Source organism: Taudactylus pleione, unplaced genomic scaffold (genome assembly GCF_031769625.1).
Source record: "Taudactylus pleione unplaced genomic scaffold, aTauple2 ptg000089l, whole genome shotgun sequence".
NCBI lineage: Eukaryota > Metazoa > Chordata > Amphibia > Anura > Myobatrachidae > Taudactylus > Taudactylus pleione.
This window is the reverse complement of record NW_028284491.1, coordinates 9,161,179-9,183,740: the sequence shown is the minus strand read 5'-3', so window position 1 is coordinate 9,183,740 and position 22,562 is coordinate 9,161,179. Positions and strand designations below refer to the sequence as shown.

The 22,562-nt window shown below is 44.8% G+C and overlaps 1 protein-coding gene across 1 annotated transcript in view; it reads right to left on the bottom strand.

Moving 5' to 3' along the window:
* Positions 1-21,399: 21,399 nt before the first annotated feature.
* The window catches only part of SOAT2 (sterol O-acyltransferase 2), a 67,668-nt gene continuing 66,505 nt past the window's right edge, over positions 21,400-22,562 (bottom strand). Inside the window, exon 16 of the mRNA XM_088469080.1 lies at positions 21,400-21,474. Within this exon, the coding sequence (XP_088325206.1) occupies positions 21,400-21,474 (75 nt within the window). The remainder of the gene's footprint in view (positions 21,475-22,562) is intronic.

Sequence of the window (22,562 nt, the reverse complement as noted above, 5' to 3'; positions counted from 1 at the left end):
GACGGAGGCGTTCCCATGGGAACGCCTACCGTCTGAAGCTGGCCCCACTGACATCAGTAATGATGTCAGTGGGAGTGACTTTGGCTCTGATAGAGCCAAAATCACTCCTGGGCTTGCGGAAGCAAAACCCTACCGCAGGGTCTCGTCGCAAGCCCGATGGTCGCGATGGTCTTTGACCATCGCGACCATCATCATGGACGCTCGCTATAGCTGTGGGTGGTCACCCACAGCTATACGAGCGTCCAGGAGGACGCTCCATTTTCATGGAGGAGGGCCCTGATTCAGAGCGAGCGCTCTGGTCAGAGCGTCTGGCTCTGAATCAGGCCCATAGTTAATTATAATTGTAAATTAAATAAAAATAATAAAACTAAGAAATGTGAACATGAGCATAAAGATCCTCCAGATAAACCTGTAAACATGGATAAATTCCAATAATATATAATATATCTAGTCATTCATTATCATTTTTGAGAACTAAGGCCCTCATTCAGAGCCGCTCGTTAGCAACAGTACGCTCGTTCCGAGCGATGTTTGCACATCTGCGCATGCGTACGGATCGTTATACGCATGCGCGAACCAGTCAGTGCGGCCGAAAATCGTTTGTACGCTATATAGCGAGTGCCTGCTATTTTGAGTGACAGAATGAGGCGTATGTGGGTGGTAACAGGGGAAGGTGCTTGAAAATGGGGAGTGGAGATCCGAACGCAGGCGTGCTTAAAGGTCAAAACGGGCGTTTTATGGGTGTGTATATTTAAAACAGCAGCGTCAATGACCACGTCACTGGGTTATTTTAGAGCCAGAACTGCTCGCAAATTTGTGGTAGCAAACACCAACCACAAGAATAGCGAGCAGTTCATACGCTGGTCGATGTACTCGATTAATCTAATAAATAGCGGACATGACGTATGGTGCGAGCGGCCAGGGGGCGTTTTTAACAAATAAACGAGCGTATGTTTTGCTCGTTCGTTCAGACTTAGAGGTGTGAACAGACTGCAATGTGCGTACGGATCATTTGAATAGCCACCCCTTGTTTTTAAACGAACGACCGCAAATAGCGAACGGCTCTGAATGAGGGCCTAAGCCATTCTTGTAGTAAAATATGCTCCTTTAGCCATCATTAGTGTATAGTGGCTAGTGTAGGATTGGATGACAAATTAAAAATATTTTCCTTTGGATTCCTTATACTGTGTAACAGAATCCCATTGGATTACAATTTAAGAGATGGGGTTAAAAAATTATTGTTTGGGGAATTGTATTCTGGGTACAATTTTCCTTTCATTGCTGATATTTTTAGAGTATTCTAACTGTTGTTAAAACATAAATGATTAATTCTTCTAATGAATTGATGATCTAATAACTTTAATTGAACTCCCTTTAGATCAAGACTACAGCTCGTTGTAGCGCATGTTCTCTCATCCATCTGGAATGTGCCCCTAGAAGGTGATGAAAAGATCCGCTTGGGCCGAGGCTGTCACCTTGCTGCATTGTCTGCTAACACCATCGGCCAACTATTAAATAAACATCTTACCAATAACATAAACATCATTTGTGATTTTACTGGTTTCAATTCATTACATTTCACAATTGAATTTTATTGTATCCTTATTTTACTGTATTCTTTTCATAAGGTTTATCTTAGGTCAGTACCCGTAGAGAGATGATAAGACCTTTAGAACTTGAGGTATTCACCCTTAGCAAGATACCTTTCCCTTAAAGCAAGATGTGCTTAAGCCCTGGGGATAGTACGGTCTACATTTCCCACCCAACAAACACACTAATATAAAGTAGGTTTTGGACTGTGGGAGGAAGACGAGGCACCTGGAGGACACTACACAAACATAAGGAGAACATATTAACCACACACACTTATAGAGCCCTTGTCAAAGTATAACCCATGACCACAGCGCTGTGAGGCAGTAGAGCTAACCACTGTATATTCATGAGAAGGCAGTTACTTTACCAGTAACAAGTAACATCAAAGAGGCGCTGGTTCCTTGTAACTACACAGACTGAATTAGCATTAATATGGATGGTGTACAGGGCCAGCACTACCATTAGGCAGCTGCATATGGCGCCAGCACCTAAGGGGATGGCACTGAGGCTAAAAGCACAATTTAAGGATGTCTCTGATGTCCTTATTTTACTGAACACTGGTGGCAGCCACAGTTTGCATAAGCCATGGCCAACACCCCTGTACTTGTCACCAGCCCCCTTTCCTCAGTCTCGGCATGATGGCTGCTTCCTCCCCTGGAACCAACATCCACCGATATACTGTTGTCTTTTTCTCCCTTCTCCTTCCCCCATAAGGCTCTGCCCCATCCCTCTAAGACTCCACCCAGTTCAGCTCCTGTGCCTAGCTGATTACTCCACAGAAGAGCGCAAAGACTCTTGCACAGTGCCAATGTCTTTGCAAGCTCCTGTGCGGAGCCATCTTTCTGAATAATCACTAAGCAGACTAAGCCTCCACAAAAGAAGCATAGGAAGCTGGCACACCCAGCGCCATGCAGAAGGCACAGTGGTTAGTCCTAGATGGACCCGTGTGCACTGCACACTCTGCTTCCATGACAGATACGCAACTTGAGGTCTCCCTGTTTTAAGTGTTTATAGTCTTAACCCAGCTCTGGTCAGCACCATGCGTGGGCCGTAGTCACACCCTGCTGTGAATACTAGGGCCTTCTGAAGAAGCTATGCACCTTTTAAGTGTCAGGGTGTGTTGATAGGGCATAGATACAATATTTTGTTATGGGTGACAGAACCACCCTCTTCTCGGTGCATGGAATAAACTCATTAGTATCTGTTCTCAAATTATGTTTGAGCTTTTGGCATCTCCCCAGTGTATTAATTACATGAGGGGTATAGCTCTTCTTTTGTGGATTTTCCAATTATAAACCTGTCTAATTAGATTTAGATAATCTGTTAAAGTGACTCTGGGCCTGATTTAGCAGTCACGCAGATTCCCGATTATCTGGAATCTGCACGTGAGCAGGTCCCATTCTGCAAGTGTGCAGAATGGCTCCTGCTAAGACGCATGCAAGTCCTGGAATGCCTCTGCCTGATTGACAGGCAGAGGCATTTAAGGGGCGGTGCGGGGGCGGACAGAGTTCCCAGAAATGGGCTTGTCTGCCCCGTTTTACGGGAGTGGCCAGCCCAGAGACTGCGTGAAAGTACACAGGACCTCATTCAGAGTCGGTCGTTGCGGCCGCACGGTCGTACGGGAAAAGGGGCCGGATATGCAAATGATGCACTCGCATGTTGCGTCCCTAAGATCGGATCGGCAGCTGGCTGACCAAGGGGAGGAAGCGGCCGGAAGACAAAAAAATATGCCCCCTTCTCGTACGCATTACATGTCATCTCCAGGCATATAAGGATTAATCGAGACCATCGGAGCTGGTCGTAGAGCTTAAGGTTGAACATACCCTCTCTTAAGCTCTACGATCATGTCAGTGTACAAACCTCCCATGTCACGTGTGCCATGACACTACTTTGTTAATTATGCACTCCCATAAAACGCCGTTCGCATAATTAGGCAAGCCTGCGTTCGGATCTCCACTCCCCCGTTTTCAAGCACCTTCCCCTGTTACCACCCACAAACACCTCAATCTGTCACTCAAACTACCGACCTGGCTGTGTTCAAGGAGAGAGAAATTTCTGATCATAGCGGCTAGCTTGCGCACGCGCATTGCGAACTTTAAGCATGCGCAGTTTAGCGAACATCGGTGGCGTACGACCGTGCGGCCGCTACGACCGACTCTGAATGAGGACCACAGTCTGCTGGGCTCGCAAGCCGGCAAGTCTGAGTAAGCTGAGGCTTACTCAGCTGGCCACCCGCCCGGCACCATCCACCATCGACCACCGATGGCGATCCCAGCCTGCAACCCCATTGCAGTGCTGGGATCGCAATGCAGCAAGAGGTGTGTGACAATTGCAAAGCTGCCTGCTTGTATAAATCATATATCTATAGCCTGCGTGTAGCTTTGCAACAGCGATTCTTGCTGAATCAGGCCCTCTGTCGGCTCTATTTATCATCTGTTTGTAACTAAAATAATGTAAAAAAGGCTGTTTTCACACCCTTTTCACATTATTTTAGTTTCACCTAAATGTATTGAAGCGCAATTAGAGTATTTTTCGTTAAAAATTACTCCAAGCCCTTTCATTCTGATTTCTTTAGTAAGCAAATCGCAATCCCCATTGTGAAAAAATTCCGGGTTGGAGACCTTCTATATCATTGCCATCTGGCGTTAAGCTGGGTTCCCCCTGGTTCCCCGGCTCCTGCTCCACTCTGACAGGCAGAACAGAGCTGGGAGCTGGCCCCCTGAGATCAACTTTGTGGTCTAAACAGACCACAAGCTGATTGCTGTTAAAAATAATAGTGTTAAAAAAAAAATACCTCAGACACTTACCTGCAGCCGGGGATCCTCTGATTGGTGATCTCTCTCCTACGGTCAGCTGGTCACTGGGGCTCCTGCACTGTGACCCTGGTCAGTTGTGCTGTAAACCGGCTTCTTAGTTTACAGCACAGCTGACCGGGGTCATAGACCAGGAACCCCAGTGACCAGCTGACCGGAGGAGAAAGCTCACTGATCACCCAGGTAAGTGTCAGTTGGAGGAGAGGGGGAGTGGCCAAGTGGGGTCACCGGGGGCACCTGCTGGGGTTGAGGAGAGGCGGGCATGGATTTGTATCGCTAGCTGGCGTCAGCGCATGCGAGGAGGCACTGTCACTGTATTTCGTGTAAAAAATACAGTGAACAGTGGGCCTGATTCAGCAAGCAATGCAATGCTGCGTTCACACGCTCTCGGGCAATGTTTGTGCTCTGCGCATGCATATAAGACGCAGTGCGTGTGCATGAACCAGGTGCTATGAAAGGGAATGCGAGCGCAGACAACACGCAGACCTATCACCCAGTGATTAACAGGAAGTACCATTTGTGGGTGGTGACTGTTATATCCTGATGTACCTTTCTTCATATCAATGACTTCAAGTATGCTTAAGATATTATCCAACGCTGGTAAGACAAATGTGGCAGATGTTGAAGATATTATTTCAAGTACAGGATATAGTGAATATTCATCCACAGCTGCTAGTATGTATTTACCATTGTATAATGGGCCATAGAAGTCAACATCAACATTTTCCCAGACATTGTCAGGTAGGTCAGTCATCCGTAATGGTTCACTGTAAGGTTGTGTAGAAAGAAGGGTGCATGTCATGCAGTTTTGGATTTCTGATTCAACATCTTGCTCCATGGAGGGAAACCATACCTTTTCACGTAAAAGTTGTTTGGTCTTTACAATTCCTAAATGACTGGCATGGGCAATGTCAATTACTTGCTTTCTCAAAACAGCTGGAATGACAATTTTGTCACCTCTGAGAATGATTGAATTATCATGCACAATTAGTTCTTGACATCAAACCTTGCAAGCCCCTGTCTCCATAATTCTGCAGCATTAGGAGCATCAACATGCAGAAACTGAGGAATTAATGCTAGCATGTCAGCCATGGTAACTGTAAGATAGCTGAGTGTGAGTAATGAAAAGTTTATCCTCGTCGCCAGTTGTTATATCCTGATGTACCTTTCTTCATATCAATGAGTCATCAAGTATGCTGTTTATGTATTTTATTTATTGTAAGTAATACTTGCATTAGTACAGGTAATAAAGACATCATATCCTCATGGCTGTTCTCCGTTCTCTTACTCCTTCTATCTCCCCACTTCCTGATCACATGTTGTGAGGAATACAGCGATATGGCGCATAGCGCAAATGATAGTTTTAATGTCATAACAGATTGGTAATTAAAAGCCATAGAATAACTGGTTTTCTGAAAGTGAGGGCAGGAGAGCTGACTGTCTTTATTAGGTCATGTATTCTTTGAGTCCTGTTACAAGTTAATGAAACGCAGGGAAGATGGAAACTAACCCTTTGACATTCAAATGGAACCTAGCTCTGTATGTTCCTGAAAGGGCCTATTCTCACATTTCGGAGCCACAGCTCAATTTTAAGAATTGTTAAATGTCATAGGACTCACATAATAATTACTCGTGGACGTGTACAAGGCAGGAAGCCTTTGGTTAGAATCTTGCCCAGGTAATGAAATTAACAGGTTCCCGCTAGCCTGTTAATTGAGTAAGGAAATACTACCTTAGAGCTGTGTGTCCACTCAATTATGGTAACCTTGTCACCAGGACATGTGTATTGCTCAGCCTTTGTGTCTGCCTCTATAGACAGTCAGCACCATAGGGGGTAAAACAAATAGAAACCAGGCTGATGAGATATGGCAGATCAATGATCAGTCATATTTTGATGGTTTATGTGATAAAATTGTTGTATCAGTGATAGCTGGAAGCTTGGAAAATTATATACATATAACTGGACTCCATATCCAGGTTGTGTGCGATTCCCAGATCACTGAGACATACAGATTTGAAGATATGAGATATCTCAGGAATGCACTATGACAACCACATCATATTTACACTTGTATAACAGATAAAATATGGACAACTATGATTAATACCCCATATTGTAGGTAGTCCATCCACAGGGAAGTTATTAGGTTTATTTTGTTATAAGTTTAAAGGGATTTAAACTTAGCTGGGAGGTTCCTGTCCTTCAATTATCTAATCCACCAATCAGAGCGGACTGATGACATCACCTGAGGTGTGATACTCCTCTAATAAAAAGGATTGAAGTCCTGTGTTCTGTATTCAATTTGTCATATTGAAGTTTAACCTGCAGTCTCTGCATTTCTTACCATTCCTCCTGGGTGGAACGCAGCGTGTTTTCCGTAAGTCTACCTCTACCATTTTTATTTTATATTGCTGTATGTAGCTTTGTAACCATTCTTTTTTCTGTAACATTCTTTTTTAAGCATTGTACTACCTTTTGTGTAAATAAAGTATTCTTTATTAGTTTATTTCATATATGCTCCGAACCCTAGTCTTTGAAGAGATTATTAGTGACGCTACACATATTGTTAAGTACAGGAAGCAGAGGGTTGGTCTCAGCGAACTGTGTGGTTGTCTGGGACGCCGAGTCTGCGCAATTGTAGAGAGGTTAAGCAACAGATTAACTGCGTGGGAATCTTGTTGCTGAGCCTGTGCAATTATTGGGATAATAGAGAACCGGTGGCCTCTATAAATTGTTCCATCGGTGGTGGCAGTTTCGTAAGTAAGGTATTTGTATTACGGTGCTCTGTCTATAGCAGAGGTGCACCCCCCCCACGTCAGGGATACTGGGTACGGGTCCCTGACACATGTCCTTCTATGCTGCATGATCCTTAAAGGTACACTACCTCATCTTACTATTACATGACAATGCACATAAACTATCTATATAGATACTACAGTGATAGGGTGTGGTCATGCGAACGCAGGCATGTCAGTGCGTTTCAATGCCGTTGAAGAGGCGTACATAAATTAGGCATTGAGAAACCCTACGCACCTGAGCTGTCACTACGTGCAGGAGATGTAGCAAAGTCTGCGGGAGGGTCAGGTCACCCACTATTGTACATATGGTTTTGATGGTTGTCGATGCATACACTCAATTACGTAGCAGGTGTTCTCCATTGCATGGAGTGATTGCACAGTCCAGTATAGGTGCTAAATGCAATTTTGTTTCTAAGGCATGAATGCAATCACATTTAACTGTATGTAGTGTAAAGTGTTTCATAATGTGATGTGTTTACATTTTGCAAATAAATATCAGTGCCCTAAAAGTTTACATCATGTTCCTTGTATAAAAACTAGAGATGTGCGCCGACACCCATGTTTTGGTTTGGATCTGGAGCTCCCCTGGATTTGGATTCGGATTGGTTTTGCCAAAACCTCACCTCCGTGTTTTGTTTTTCAGTTTTGGTTATGGATCTGGATTTTTTCTTTAAAAATCATAAAAACAGCTAAAATCACATAAAATGGACCTGTAATTGTTCCTACAGTATTATTAACCTCAATAACATTTATTTACACTTGTTTCCAGTCAATTTTGACCACCTCACAGCTCACTATATTGTTTTCATCCAGTTTAGGCCCAAAGTTTTGCACCAAGCTAGCTGTCTGACTAAGCTATGTGGCAGCAGTGGGCGGCACAAAAACGTGGAGGTTCAACATGGCACATCAGGAAACAAATATTTTTATTATTCAAGAGAGGCCTGAGGGAGTTGAAGTATGTATGTAGTTGAAGGCAGGGACAGGAAGGGTTTGGTTTTAAATTTTATTACATTTTTTATACCAAAGTAAATTTATGAGGGAGAAGGGGATGGGAGGAGGCATTTACAAAAAATATATTACTCATTTACATCAGTCCTTGCCTCAGAAGAATCCTTGAGCGCCATGCCTGCTGCTGGGAGTGGATTTTCTCATCCCAGAAGGGGACCAGGAAGACTTCTAGTAGTGCATTCCACATGAAAAAGCATTTCCTAACCTCTACAGGGACATTAAAAAACATAGTTAGTTAGTGGCCTCCAAACTGCTACTTAACCAGCACAAAGATATTAAGGGGTAAATTTAATTTACTAAAATGAGAGTTTTTACAAGTGCGTTTTAGAAGTGATGTTGCCCATAGCAACCAATCAGATTCTACTTAACATAATTTACCTAGCACTTTCTAGAAGATAATAGCTAGAATCTGATTATTTTCTATGGGCAAGCAGCATCACGTCTAAAACTCACTTCTAAAAACTCACTTTAGTAGATTAAATTTACCCCTTAGGGTCTTACGTTGTCTTTCTTGAGAATCTTGCACCAACTTCTGCTGCTAGGAGTGGATTTTCATCCCAGAAGGGGACCAGGAAGACTGCTTTCCAAAACAATTGACTATAAAATAATCCTTTGCAAAGCTTCCACAATGAACATTTCCCAACCTGTACAGGGACATTAAAAAAACATAGTTAGTGGCCTTAAAGTGCCACTTAATCAGCACAGATATGTGGACAAGCGTAAGATCTATCATTTAAGGCAGGGTTAGCCAACCATGGTCCTTGAGAGCTACCAACAGTGCATGTCTTCCAGGTCTCCTCACAGAATCACAAGTATAATAATTAACTCCACCTGTGGATCTTTTCAAATGTGTTTCTGAGTAATGAATACACCTGTTAGTAGCTCTCGAGGACCGAGGTTGGCTACCCCTGATTTAAGGCCTTACGTTGTGTCTTTCTTCAGAATTCTTGAGTGCCATTCCTGCTGCTGGGAGTGGATTTTCATCCCAGAAGGGATGAAGACATTGTTTTTTCTTCCCAACGGACACAGATCTGAAGAGATGTAAATAACTACTGACAGGAAAAAGAGGCAATTTCGAGGCTCTTACACAAAACTGCCTTTGCTTTACTTGAGCTGCCCACCTTCCAGTGTCTACTCAGAGTTTTCAGCACAGCCGGGAACCTTGTCAGTGATCGGACTGAGACTACTTCCCAAAAATGTGGAAAAGATTAAGTCCATCAAAATGAACTACAAATTCTACGAGAAAGACCTTTACCGTCAATTATTCAATTACATGCAAAAATTACAGAGGCACCTGTAATGGTGGATTCCAGCAGGGACAAATTAATATTGTGTGAAGCGGATGATGTATACATCACCCCAGATTATACAATCACCGAAGTCTATATCGTCATCCCATCCTGTGTTGTGTATAAATTACAGCTGTGCTCCCTGTTAAATTGGAGATTCATTGTCCACTTTAGTGGATGTGAGCTCCATTTTAGTCCATAGTCCATATTATCACCACACCCCCTACACATCTTCTGACCTGGGCTACAGGAGGAGCAGCTGCACTCTGGAATACGGTTGCATGGAGTTGCCCCTCTGCCTCGCTGAAATTCAGGTAGAGGGGCCATGGGTAGGGACTGGGAGTAGGGACACTATAATCAGAGAACGCAGGCATGGTAGTGCGTTTATAAAGGCGTTGCAGGGGATGGCATAAAGTAGCCACTGCCATACTAGAGGCCGTCTGAGGCCTCATAGCGTGCACTGAAGCAATTCCTGAGTAAGGTCTATGCTTCATTAACTGTCCGATGTTACTCAATGTTACCGATTGTTTCTCTATGTTGTCCAAGTATATGGATGTGAGTAAGGGGAAGTGGGCATCCTTATGTCAGGCTGCGACTGCAATGCGAATGCAAACATTTATATATCACCGCTGATATTAGCAACTGCGTTGCGTGCGTATAAGCAGAATAGTGATCCATAGTGAATCAGGCCCTAAGTCACATGTGCACAAGCACGGATATATCCGTAAAACGTGGACTGTAATGGCGGAGTTTGGGAACCTATGTTCTAACAAATTATCTTTATCCCAGTTATCCCAAATCCACAGTCCCCTATCCTAAGCCCCAAATAAATTATTCATTTCTAATCAGGGATGTAGGGAGAACACTGTGATCAGTACTGTTGCCTGGGGCGTGATGCTAGTCCGTGATGCTCCACCGCTCTGGACCAAGACTGCAATAAAGTGCCAGATGGCTGTCACAATGGATAATTCACGAGCCAGCTTTCCCTGAGTCCACTCCTCTGTCCTGTGTATGCTGGGCAGGCGGCGCTAGTGGTATGACACAGGAATTAGGCGTCATGACATCACTATGTCATAACGTCTCACTTCTGAGAAGACCATAGCAGCAAGAGGAGCGACTGCTACCATGGCCAGGCTGAGCCAAGACCCATAGAGAAGACTCAGGGCCTAATTCAGACCCGCTCGCGAGCGTAGGACGCTCGCAAGCGGGTCGATGGTGCCCTAATGCGCATGCGCACGACGGAGGGAGCTCCGTCGTGCGCATGCGCGAGACCCGCATAGCGACAGCCAAGCTGTCGCTATGGGTCTCGCACCAAAGGGGGCGTGCTGTCGATGGTGACTGACAGCACGCCCCCTTTTGTGGGCGTGCTGGGGGCGTGGCTGCCAGACGGAGGCGTTCCCATGGGAACGCCTACCGTCTGGGTCCGGCCCCACTGACATCACTAGTGATGTCAGTGGGAGTGATTTTGGCTCCGATAGAGCCAAAATCACTCCAGGGCTTGCGGCAACGAGACCCTACCGCAGGGTCTCGTCGCAAGCCCGATGGTCGCGATGGCCATCATCATGGACGCTCGCATAAGCTGTGGGTGGTAACCCACAGCTATGCGAGCGTCCAAAAGGCCGCTCCATTTTTAGGTAGGAGGGCCCTGATTCAGAGCGAGCGCTCTGGTCAGAGCGTCCGGCTCTGAATCAGGCCCTCAGACCCATAGAGTTCTGACGGTAGGAGAGCCTTTCTTGGTTTTGATCACTCCGCATAGAAGTTCCAGGAAAAATAAGCAAGGTTTAACCTACCGTAATAGACAGAAATGCATGCAGCTGTGCACAGTTCTGACGGGGCCTCACAGCTAATAGAATCTACCCTAAAGTTGTTAAAATGTTGGGGAATATTTGAACATATTCAGGTTTATCCCCATGTACACTGATACCCTGACATTTATGCAGACCAGCAACCACGTCAACAAAGGCTTTTGCTATAGCCAGAGTAGCTTGTTTGACTGCTATCATTATCATCTATTTATAAAGTAACAAAATATTCTGCTCACTGTGGAGCACAGCACCCAGAACACTTTGTCTGAAAGTGCTGCATAGTGATTTAGAAGCCATTCAAATTTTAAAGTTTAGAAATACAGTAAAATATTTAATATTTGCCCTCCCTTTGACCCCGTTATGCCCTGCGGAAATTATTTTGTATTTAAGTTCTATTTTTTATATGTTATAATTATTATTTGTTTTTGATGATCAATATTAATTATGATATTATAATTCTTATAATTACCATGGAACATGATATTCTTCTTGATCTCTTATGTATATTTGAGTTTTGTGCTAAGTTTATCTTTTTAATGTGTGTAACTATTCTATACATTTGTATTTTGATGTTTTCCTTTTTTCAATCCATTGATGTATGTTTGTTTTTTGCTTTTTTCTGCACATGCTACAATAAAAATGTATTTTATTTTTTTTAAATGTGTATATAGGGCCTGATTCAGAGATGTATGCTGCGCTGATGTTTTTTGCAGTTGAGCGATAATCACCAATCCGCGCATGCAAGTCACACAACGCATACGTCATGGTACATTACCATAGTCGACTGTTTATTTGCAGTGTGATTGGCAGCCAGGGAGCATATGGGGGAGGTACGGGGAGTGGAGGCAAAGAATGCCGTTTTGGGGACGTCACATCTTGCGTCTGACGTTTCGGTTCCCACGGCTATTCTGCAGGACCATAGGCTTACTCAGGGCCGTGACAATGCAATTTTCTGTGACAGATGCGTCTTTGCCCAGACGCTTGGATTTGCAGAGCCGCTATTGGGCATCTCAATACATCTCCTTTCAGCTGCGATATTTGCATATTTTCACATCACAGCCTCGTTCACTTACACAGCATTAGCGCACAGCTCTAAATCAGGCCCATAGTTTGCAGCTGTATTATTATTACATGCACTTTCTGTATTGTATTGATCAGTGTAGCAGATCCGCATACAGTAGGTGAGCGCGTCTGTACTAGTGGAGCTTATCATGGTCTGATTACCGGTACCTTTAAAAGAGTAAATTACTCTATAATACTTTAAAAAGCGATGATTGAAGATCACAAAGTCCATTCATAATGCTGCTCAGGACATTGGATAAAGAGATTGGGAGGAAGTAATCATATGAGCTGGTCTATGCTTAGTTGATTATTGTGTTTTGTATGGTGGGATTGGTCCATATGCTCCTCATTTTAACATTTGCTCCATTTAATATGGGTTGCATAGAACACAGCTCTGCAGAGGACAATGTGGGCTGACCACTTTTGTGAAGGTGCCCTAAGACTGGCAAAGGACCTTTTATGCTACAGAAATGCTACTGTACCTAAAGATTGAGATAGAGTGGAAGGAGAAAGGTTCCCTGCGGCATCTGTAGTACTAAATGTACTTCTATATATCAAACAAAGGGCCTGATTCAGAGCCGGACGCTATTTGCGGTCGTTCGTCCAGAAAATAGGGGTGGCTATTCAAATGAACCGTTCGCTCTTTGCGGTCTGTTCACGCCTCTATGTCTGAACGAGCGAACAAAACTTGCGGTCGTTTTTTTTAAAAATACGCCCCCTGGCCGCTCGCATCCTACGTCATGTCCGCTATTTATTAGATTAATCGAGTACATCGACCAGCGTATGAACTGCTCGCTATTCTTGTGGTTGGTTTTTGCTACCACAATCTTGCGAGCAGTTCTGGCTATAAATTAACCCAGTGACGTGGTCAATGACGCTGCTGTATTAATTATGCACACACTTAAAACGCCCGTTTTGACCTTTAACCACGCCTGCGTTCGGATCTCCACTCCCCGTTTCAAAGCACCTTCCCCTGTTACCATCCACATACGCCTCATTCTGTCACTCAAAATAGCAGGCATTCGCTATTTAGCGAACAAACGATTTTTGGCCGCACTGACTGGTTCGCGCATGCGTATTACGATCCGTATGCATGCGCAGTTGGGCAAACATCGCTCGGAGCGAACGAGCGGCCGCTTACGAGCGGCTCTGAATCAGGCCCAAAGCTCATACTTCCAGTTTGTTTGCTTGCACTTGTATAGAGGACTCCAAAAGTTTTCCCTATATAACATACTGCTTTGGGCCAGATGTACTAAGCTCTGAAAAGTGATAAACTGGAGAGTGATAAACGACCAGCCACTCAGCTACTAACTGTCATTTTTCAAACACAGCCTGTATGACAGTTGGGAGCTGAGTGGCTGGTCGTTTATCACTCTCCAGTTTATCACTTTTCAGAGCTTAGTAGCTTAGTTACTCTGGCCCTAAGAGAGGTGCAAGCATTTAGCTGTAGAAGAAACATCTTCCACCTGTGGTTTATAGATGAAGTATTGGACAGTTCAGCTTTGTCATGGTGAGGATTCCATTTTCACAATTTCTGAGACAAAACCAGTGAGGTTACACTTTAGTTTTCCTTGATGTATGCCCTGTGGGCATGATTCAGAGCTGGACGCAAAGGCGACTATGCACGCAGATCGAGCGATTGTTTGCCATCACACATGCGTATATGCTGCACTGCGCATGAGCAGCGATTGCGCTGCGTCTATGGACACACAGAGGAATCCATCGCAGAGTGAGTGACAGGTTGTCAGCGTTTGAGGGGTGGTCTGAAAAACGCACTTGTGTATCCATTTGAACGGCGTTTCATGGGCGTGCATAAATTAGCCACTGCGATTGCAAACGCAGCTCTGTGTGTCAGAAGAGCTTCCAAGGCTGTGGCAGGTCAGAATTGCCGCAGGGGCAAGATGGCTGCTCGATGTGCGCTGATGATACCGATATTTCCGCAGATTAGCGACGTCATATGCATATGAGAAGGCAGCAGTGGTCGTCTTTATGCTCGGGTGAGCTTTGCAACCATTAGCAAATTTCGCAGCTGTGATACGTACAAAATCGCAGCTGCGATCGTATTTTCGTCCATCTCTGAATCAGGCCCTGTGTACAGTATATGGCAGCAACCTCCCCTTTTCCCTTCTTCAAATCTCCTATAGTTTGATCAATATCAAATATAGACATCAGGCATTACGCTCTTCTGTGATGAAGGTAAAGAGGAGACAAATGGAAGATAATTAATAATACAATGCTGGAAAACTTGCCCAATGATACCCTGGTTGCAGCCTTGAAATTACCATGCATCATTGTACACTGGGCACCAGTGAGTGGACTGTACAGGTCACATGTAGACATCAGGCCACACCTCCTCTGTATAAGATAGGTCACTCTATTTATGTTTCTACTTCACCTGTTATGTCTCCCTCAAAACCAATATGGAATGTTAAAACTTGTTAAGGAGATTGATATAATATAGCTGTGTTAGTAAAGCATTCCAACATGGCAAAAATGCAGATTTTCCTGGGATTGCCCCCGTTAGTTAGCGGTTGAATGTGGCATTGCCTGTCTATAAAGATGTGGCTGGCCGTGTTACATAGAAGTGGTTTGGACAGGACAGAGTGTAATTTGGGTGAATCTGTCATGTTGTAAAATAATTGAGATGTATCTTCATTTCCACATGAAAAGTTACAAAATAAAAGGAATGTGACTTTTTCCCCAGAATGGCATTGCACTCTTACAGCACTACATTGATCTGCCCGGGAATGCAGGTCTGGCCTCATGTGAACGTATGAGCCAGACGGAATGCAGTACATGTTGTTCTAGAATGATGTCACTTCAGCCAGAATTTAGGAGCTCTCATTCCCAGCAAACAAATCAAGCAAACAAATCTATGCATATACTTGTGACAAATAGACATAATCCATGTCGGGGTCACACAGGAGTCAATGCTTTACAGGAAACGGATATCTTAAAATATGACATAAATATTTATTGCGATTTATTGTTTCTTCAACTTCAACAAAACAACAGAGTGACTGGTTCATGTACACTGGGTGCATACTGGGGTGATGTGGCTCGCAGAGCTGGATGACTAAAGCCGGCCATACACGGTGCGATATGCAACATGCGACGCGACGGGGGAGCCAACATCCGACATATCAGGCGGTCCCCGCACGGGGCCTGATTCAGAGCTGAATGCTCTGACCAGAGCGCTCGCTCTGAATCAGGGCCCTCCTACCTATTTTTGGAGCGGCCTTTTGGACGCTCGCATAGCTGTGGGTTACTACCCACAGCTTATGCGAGCGTCCATGATGATGGTCGCGATGGTCAAAGACCATCGCGACCATCGGGCTTGCGACGAGACCCTGCGGTAGGGTCTCGCTTCCGCAAGCCCAGGAGTGATTTTGGCTCTATCAGAGCCAAAGTCACTCTCACTGACATCAGTACTGATGTCAGTGGGGCCGGACTCAGACGGTAGGTGTTCCCATGGGAACGCCTCCGTCTGGCCGCCACGCCCCCGGCACGCCCACCAAAGGGGGCGTGTTGTCAGTCACCATCGACAGCACGCCCCCTTTGGTGCGAGACCCCGAGCGACGTATTTCTCGTCGCTCACCGGGTCTCGCGCATGCGCATTCTCACAACATTGACCCGCTAGCGAGCGAACTTTGCTCGCGAGCGGGTCTGAATGACCCCCACGGTGCGATCAGGTAGCCGACCGTCCGATATGCGGGCTCCCCCACCCGCATAGCACTACATGGGATCGCACATCGCATCCCCAGATCGACTGAACCTGCAGTAAGATCTGAGGGTGTGATGTAAGACCCCACGGGTGTGCGATCTGTCCGATATCATGCTCATACACGGTGCGATATAGCAGCCAAATCGCACCAATCCGTCGGATCGGCTGATTTATTGCACCGCGTATGGGCACCTTTAACATATGCACCAGTTTTACACCAGGAGAGAACAGTAGTATATGTGCCAGGTTTACGCCACAAAATGTGGCTTCACAGTGTTAGTACTAAATGGTAGAGTTACAATACAAAAATCGTTCACAATATAGTACATTAATGAAGTATCACATACATAAGACAGTCTGACTGTATATGCACAGTGTTATTAATAAACAATAAGTCACATTTACCCTGTAAAATATAGACGCAATACAACATTAAAGTAACAATTAAGTACAAGTAAATACAAATATACCTTTTATTCCCCTTTAAAAAACAAACAAATGGGAATTAGCTTTGCTGCAACAGACTGGCTGGGAAATAGATCACAGCAACTACAGTAGTATGAATAATATAATGGGCGAGACGCACTCAGCCAATCAGAAACTGTTACCAGTCGTTGTGCTCATCATCAGTGTGTATTTTATATCAGGGGTCAGTTACCACCAGTGACATAATTCTGCCAGACACATAGGTGTCTTTGTTGTGGTCTACATGGGACACCCTTACAGTACTTAGCCAATGATTGCACGCCCCTCCATCATCCATCCAGCCTCTCTAAGGTTAAAGGGCGTAAACAGAAAATCCGAAGCTACAGTACATAGGCATAGAGGCACAAGAATTGTTGTGCGCTTTCAAAAATATTTTTTTGTCAAACTCTACCTCAGCCTCTAAGTGCTCTCTTCCCCTACATACACTTTACACTGGCATCAACATGGAGCCTATAAATACTGAGGGACTGGTGAAATGAGGCAACTTAGGGCATTAGTCGCTAAGGGGTTGATGTACTAAGGGGAGATAAGGAGAACAAACGGTAAAGGCAGAGAAAATCCCTCTTCGTATCACTTCTCGATATGTACAAAAGGGATTTCTCTGCCTTCTGCCTGCTGCTACAGAGCAGGTTAGAATATCGTGCTGCCATAAGCACCTATGGCAGCACTAAGTGTCCAAGGTTTTACTAAGAAGAAAGGCCAGTTATTGCTGGGTAGCTTCTCCAGCACCGTCTTTGCCCACTCGAGCTGCAGTTATCTGTCTGCTGCAGTGTGAAGAGTTGAGATCCGGATGTCATCTTTGTCGGTTTGTTCATTTATCAATAAAGTTTTTTTTTCTCCAAAAAGGCAAAAAGCAGCTGAGCTGCGCTTGTTCTCATGAGACTTCATTGGACAGCATATAGCGCGGAAAACCCATCATGTATGGGCTATGTATCTGTGCTCTCACCACCGAGGAGGTAGCTGTCCGTTCACCCTCTTAGGCAGGAGCATTCCTAGTACACAGCACAGTAGCTGCCTTCAGCTTAGCACCGATAGCAGCAGTAGCGGCTTTTTCTCCACGGTAAGTGGATGGTTAGTACATGACCCCCAAGTTCTAGAGAATTGACTGCATATTGGTTCAATCAACAATCAAGAAAATGAATGTGTGCTGATTGGTATTCTTTAAAGAAGACCCTTGAACAAACAAAGATTTGTGTAAGAACTGAGTAGAATTGTAAAGTGATACTGCAAGATAAAAAGTGAAGATTGGATGAGGTAGCTGTGGGGTGGGCTTGAGCGCATAGTGAGGTTATGTACAGAGGTCAGAAGGGTTGATACTAAAAAAGCACTCGCTCAACGGTGGGCTACAGCAATAGTAAAAGGAGGAAATTACTCTTCAGGATCTGAATATCGAAATGAGTCACTTCAGGAGCACAGTATGACAGCCCAGGAGAAATCCTGACATCAGTTGTGGACGTACAGGACGAGAACATAAGACCTTATGGGTTAGGATTGAAGGAGGGCTGAGGCAGGAGAGATCCAGGTGAAGAACTGAGTGCAGAATAACTGGACCACGTGACAGGCCTATCCGGTGGTGCAATGATGGGCGATACAGGTGGAGCATTATTTGGGGAGAGACAACTAGCTGCAGTAGCTAGCTTGCTCTTACCATGGTGTGTATATAGAATAGATAGTGGGAGAGGAGGGTAGTAAAGCTAACCTAGCGACAATAATCATCATCTGGGGAGATGCCACCAGTGACAATGATATTGACACAGGGATTAGGGAAGATCGGATCATGAGTATCGGGCAGTTCTCAGATACAACACTCAATTATTTATGCACTGGCAGTGGACTAGATATGTGTGGGACAGAGTGAGAGAGGTATCTGGTGTTGTCGCGTGGTTTCAGTAAGTGTGTGGCGATAGGAGTCAATGGCCTCTGCATCAGGTAATCTAGTACAAATGTAATCCCTAACTGCTTCAGCGGAGATAAGTTATCTGGGGCTGGGCAGGGGACATTAAGAGCACTGGTAGAGTGTCAGACCTGGGTTCAAACTATTGGTTAACCCCTTTTGGTGACTCTGGGGTAATTAACATGGCAAAGTGGAGGCTGTATATATGTTTTGAAGACAGGCTTGTGGCCCACCTCAAACAGGTCGATAATGAATAGATTCCTCAAGTATGTGGAAATATTTTCAATACTCCACTTGGAACAATTTAGCCTAGATTGAGTGAAGAGAGCATATGAGAGGAGAATGCTAGGAGGTACTATAAATTGATCCGCAGATCATTTGGGAAATATTCAAAGGCCTTTATGAGTTGGAAATTATGATATATAGAGTGGAGTATTTATTAGCCCCCTTGCCTCACTCATGGGCAGTCCTAGAGGGCTCTCAGGATCAGGCATAATTGTAATATAATGCTATATAATGAGCAATCCAGGTTAAGCAAAATTTCTCTGCATGGAATGGAGTTGAAATAACTTAGATATTTGCCTATAGAGAGGTCTTGGATTTCAACAAGCACTAGCAACAACTAGGGCCTGGTGGTGCTTCAGGGACATGTGGGGCTTAAGCAAAAATATGGAAGGGATCATGTTGATAGTTCAGTGGCATTTTAAGTGGAGGTAAGCAAAAGCTATTCCCAAGGGCAAGGCTTCAAGGGGATGATGGCTACGGGAATTATGTGTCGATATAATGGCACACATTTCTAAAGATGACAGCAGCAGTGGTACCTGTCAACTTTACTGAATGGAAATGCAGATAGGCCATATGCAACCAAACTTTGCCCTTTTTTGATAAGACCATGAATCATTTCCAATAGGCCACACCTTTTGAAAATCAAAAATGGGGACTTCACTATGAAAACAGGACTGTTGAGAGGTACAGTATGTTCCTGCACATAGTGCAGGCAGCCATTTTGAAAACTGAATCAATATTCAGGAGAGCGCAGCCAATCAACACCCTAGGATTGAGGTACATTTCCAAATCATGAGCCAATTTGAATGACTCCACTTTGAGCCTCATTGATGTCACTGGTTTCTAGCAAAATGACAGGCAGCATTCTCAATAAATTTTGTTCATAACAAGTCATGGATGCCTCCATTTTGTAAAGATGACATGTACACATTCAGGAAAACATCCTCTCTATATCACAGCATTTTATTCCTGAGCAAGGAAAGAGGATCACAGTTTTCATTGCCATGTAGCAAAAGACTAAAACATGCCCATGGATCGTGGTATCTTGTAAAATGTCAATCACCAAATTCCTGTTTGTATGAAAGGAGGTTGTTAGGGTTCTGATCACCATTTAGCAACAATGTGCCACTCAAGGGAAGAAGTATTGGAGACAATGGAGGCGCCTGCCGCCGGGCGCCAGCACTGAAGGGGCACCTCCTCCATCACGCACAATATATTCACCCCATTTAGGGCTGTAAATATGGAGGATAGGGGGGACTGGGGCATGCCTCCGGGCATCTGGGATGAACTTACGCCACTGGATGCGGTTTGTGCATGAAAGTCTCCCTAATATAATTGTGATGTTGTGTCTTATGCTGGGTACACACTGGCCGATATATTGGCCAATATATCGTGCCCCCGTCGGCCAGTGTGTACAGACAATATGTCTGTGAACATCGTCGTTCACAGACATATCGCATTGGCTGTGCTGCACAGGAGATGAACAGATATATCTGCAGACATACAGTATCTGTCCATCGGCAAGTGTGTACGGGCGATCAACCGATCGCCCGTACACAGGGGCACCGAGAGGTGGGGGGGGGAGCCGCGGGCGGGTACCAGAGCCATAACTAGACTTTTTGGCGCCCTGTGCCAGAAAGAGCATTGGCGCCCCCTTTATTTTTCAAATGGGGCAAAACGCACCCGAAAAAAAGGCATGGCCTCATGGGGAAGGGCCAGGGAAAACATGGGGAGGCCTGGAGATGCTGGGGATAAAATAAGAGGAATCTACAAGTGAGAATGATAATAAACAGAAAATTGAAAGGCTCGAATAGTGCCCCCTGCCCTGCGGTGCCCTGTGCAGTGGCACAGGTCACACTACCCTAGTTACGGCCCTGGCGGGTACTAATTGCCCGGGTCCGGCACCGCTCCCCATCCCTCTTAGGTCAGCAGCCCAGTACACGCTGCTGTGTGCAGGGCTGTACTGGGAGACTGTCCGAGGCTGCTAAAGCAGCAGCCAGAGCAGTCTCCTATAACAAAGGGGGGAGGTATCACGCTGATCGCGCCCCCCTTTGGCTGTGCGCCGGGCTGAGGGGCACACAGCGCCCCCCTCTCCATCGTGCAGCACCGCAAATGGTTATTTTTAAGGGGGCATAGCCATGAGTGCCATGATTAGGCCACGCCCCCTACCTGCCCCCAGGCCGCCCGACCCGCTGCAACATGCAGATGATGGTCGTTCAGTGTGTATGAACGACCATCATCACTCGATCTGCAGATATATCGCTATAGTGTGTACCCACCTTTACGTTATTAGCTTGTTTGTCTTCTCAGAGATTGCATCTTATCTAATGTTTAAGAATTTATGTGCACAAACTCTCCCAACTGTTCTAGATATTAACGTCTCTGGGGAGAGCAATGTATTTGTACTTGTATTAACTTAAACCTTTTATGTAATCTGGTATGTTATTTACAGTATATATTTTATGAAAGTAAAACTTAAGAGAAATACATATTTGTTTGTTGATCATAATTTTGGGTTCTCAAATCTCTGTAAATCAGAGAATATGATCCATAAATCAAGAAGCCCAGTTTACTAGAACATCAGTCGGCCTTTCCTATCTACTGGTAGTCACCGGGTGACACTTTATACATTAGCTCGGTTTCATGGTGTCCATGGGTTATCAGTCACAAGCGGGCAGGACCATGAGCGAGGGGTCATCAGTGTCCAAAATGTTTTCTGTGGACAATAAAATCAGATCAGTTGTCTAAATAAAGTTACGATCTAATCACATAACGGCTATTTAAATGGATTATGCTAGCGGCAGTGTATTTCAGGCTTGGACTGGTCATTAAAGATAGATACCAAAGGAAAAGTTTAATAAAAGATGCTCTCACATCATTGCCAAAATATATTCATTTTAAGTATGAAATCGTCTGACGACACTGGCCTCTCTTCATACAGTTGGGGAGATGTATCAAACAGTGGGCCTGATTCAGAGCCGGACGCTATTTGCGGACGCTTGTTCAGAAAAAGGGGCTGGCTATTTAAATTGAGCGCTCGCTCTTTGCGGTCTGTTGACGCCTCTATGTCTGAGCGAGCGAACGAAACATGTGCTCGCTATTTTGTAAAGACACCCATTGGTCGCTCGCATCATACATCATCTCCGCTATTTATTTGATTAATCAAGTACATCGTAAGGCGTATGAACTGCTCGCTATTCTTGTGGTAGCATTTTCCTACCGCAATCATGCGAGCAGTTCAGGCTAAAAGACAACCAAGTGACGTGGTCGATGACGCTGCTTTGTTAATTATGCACACCCTTAAAATGCGAGTTTTGACTGTTTGGCACGCCTGCGTTCGGATCACCACTCCCCGTTTTCAAGCACCTTCCCCTGTTACCACCCACAAACGCCTCATCCTGTCACTCAAATTAGCAGGCATTCGCTATTTTGCGAGCACACGATTTCCGACCGCACTGACTGGTTGGCGCATGCGCATTACAACCCATATGCATGCGCAGATGTGCGAACATCGCTCGGAGCGAACGAGCGGCCGCTTACGAGAGGCTCTGAATCAGACCCTGTATGCCTTAGTTATGACTACTGTTTAAATAAATGAGAACTTGCAATGATTTTACACTGTGAATATCTTTTCCTAGCTATTTTTAATATGTTCTATACAACAGCGGTCACAGATTTGTGCCTCTAGCATCAAGTTAGTGACATTTTTTTTTTACAGTAATTATTTAATTTGAGATATTCAGAAATCCTGGCCTATGTCTATCTTCTAATGCTTGTAGCGGTGGAGTTCTGGACTAGAACAAT